General features: G+C 33.4%; 1 protein-coding gene across 1 annotated transcript in view; it reads right to left on the reverse strand.

The window, feature by feature from the left end:
- LOC106462459 (DNA mismatch repair protein Msh2-like) overlaps positions 1 to 1,728 on the reverse strand; it is a 196,351-nt gene that overhangs the window by 104,265 nt on the left and 90,358 nt on the right. The window contains exon 11 of the mRNA XM_022389729.1: positions 306 to 426. Within this exon, the coding sequence (XP_022245437.1) occupies positions 306 to 426 (121 nt within the window). The remainder of the gene's footprint in view (positions 1 to 305; positions 427 to 1,728) is intronic.

Genomic DNA, 1,728 nt, shown 5'->3' on the forward strand with positions numbered 1-1,728 from the left:
CAATTCTATTACTCATCAGGATCTCTACCAGCCTACCCTCAAATTGAAATTATTTTAGGCAGGATTAGAGTAAATTAACCTATGAAACTCTGGGTGTGGTCAAATACATCACTCGAAAGGGATTGACCTCCTGTGCCCAAAACTGTAATTAGATCTCAAATTGGTCAAGAGATGAGGGGAGCTACGAGCTAAAATTTTGTACTTAAAAAAAAAAAAAAAAAAACAACTCAGAGTCACTATGCTGTGGTTAAAAAAATATTAAAAGGAAACAGCATAAATAAGATTTATTATGTTTTTCTTCTTACCATCATTAGTAGAGGGTAATATGCCTAGAGCTCTTACTGCTGCTCCATCCAAACGTACATACTGAGTTAAGTCAAAGGTCAAGAGATGATACTGTCCAAAATTTGTTTCATCTGATAAAAGCTTTAATATATAAAAAGAAAGCATGAAGTTATAGATATAGTTAAACAATAATAATCAACTATGGAGAATTCGTTTGATAGTACAATGAAGTGGTCTTTCCATACATAAAAACTGAATAGACTATTATCCATTTCTAGATTAATTCAGAGCCATACTGCAGAACAAAATATCAAAATAAAAAGAAACAGCTGCTCCTTTGAAGGAAAAAGACAGTTAAATGCTTGATCGAAACAGAATATATTTATTTCTTTTAAATATGTAAGAAACCTACATATTTTAATCTTATACAGGAGTACCCAATGCAGTTCTGAACATACACACTTTACCCAAGAAAAAACAAAAATGTACACTGATCAATCCAGAAAGCTACAGAGTTAGAAGAAAGATTTGAGGATGCAGAGAAAACTTTGTGGGAAGCAAGTGCAAAGGACAAGGTAAGTAATCAGCAAAATTATTCATCACTTACGGAAAATGGCCCATCATAATGTAAATTCAAAGTTTTCAAACTAACTCTTTAAGGCACAGGGCCAGAAAGTAAGAGTGAAACTTTGTGTTTTTCCAATAACTGATACATAAAACTGCAATGGAGTTATCGCAGAGAAACGATCCCCCAGCTGACTTCAAAAATCCTTGAGATGAAGGGAGATTCCTACTGCATCCAAGACTACAAGTAATTGATGTAAGTCAAGGATTGTATTCATTACTAGAGAATAAAGATGTATAGATTCTCCAGGACCAAACACCAAATAGTGGGGGAAAGCATACAGGAAGAGAACAGAAATTCTCAATAAGAACAGAAGAGCTGCTAAAGGTTCTAAATAATGTAAGGAAGGTGGGCTAGGGTCCTAAAAGAATCTGCAAATGCCAAATTATCTGGATAAGAAAGAAGATGAACAAGGAAGTAAATAAAAATAAAGTGAAACAGGTCATTCATGTTACAAGCTCAAAGACAAATCTCAAAATACAGGTACAGAGGAAAATGTCACCCACATCCAAAGATGAAACAAAAAATATTAAAAAATGTGCAAAAATCCTTCTGATAAAGAGTAAGCTCAAAATCTCTGAGAGATGAAAGCATCAAACCCTGGGAAAAACTCAAAAGGAAAAATTTTCAAATGGAAGCAGCTTTATCCATTCATCACATTTCAATAAGAAAATAGAGGCCTCACTAAAGTTCTACTAGTCTAAATATCAAATGGTAATTAACCCTCTCTCCCCGAGTATCCTTTACTGCACATAACACTATGTTTTAGTGTCTTACATTCAAAATTTTATTAAACTAGATTTTGTTTATGTTATACC

This window comes from Limulus polyphemus, unplaced genomic scaffold, assembly GCF_000517525.1.
Source record: "Limulus polyphemus unplaced genomic scaffold, Limulus_polyphemus-2.1.2 Scaffold1171, whole genome shotgun sequence".
In the NCBI taxonomy this organism is placed as follows: domain Eukaryota; kingdom Metazoa; phylum Arthropoda; class Merostomata; order Xiphosura; family Limulidae; genus Limulus; species Limulus polyphemus.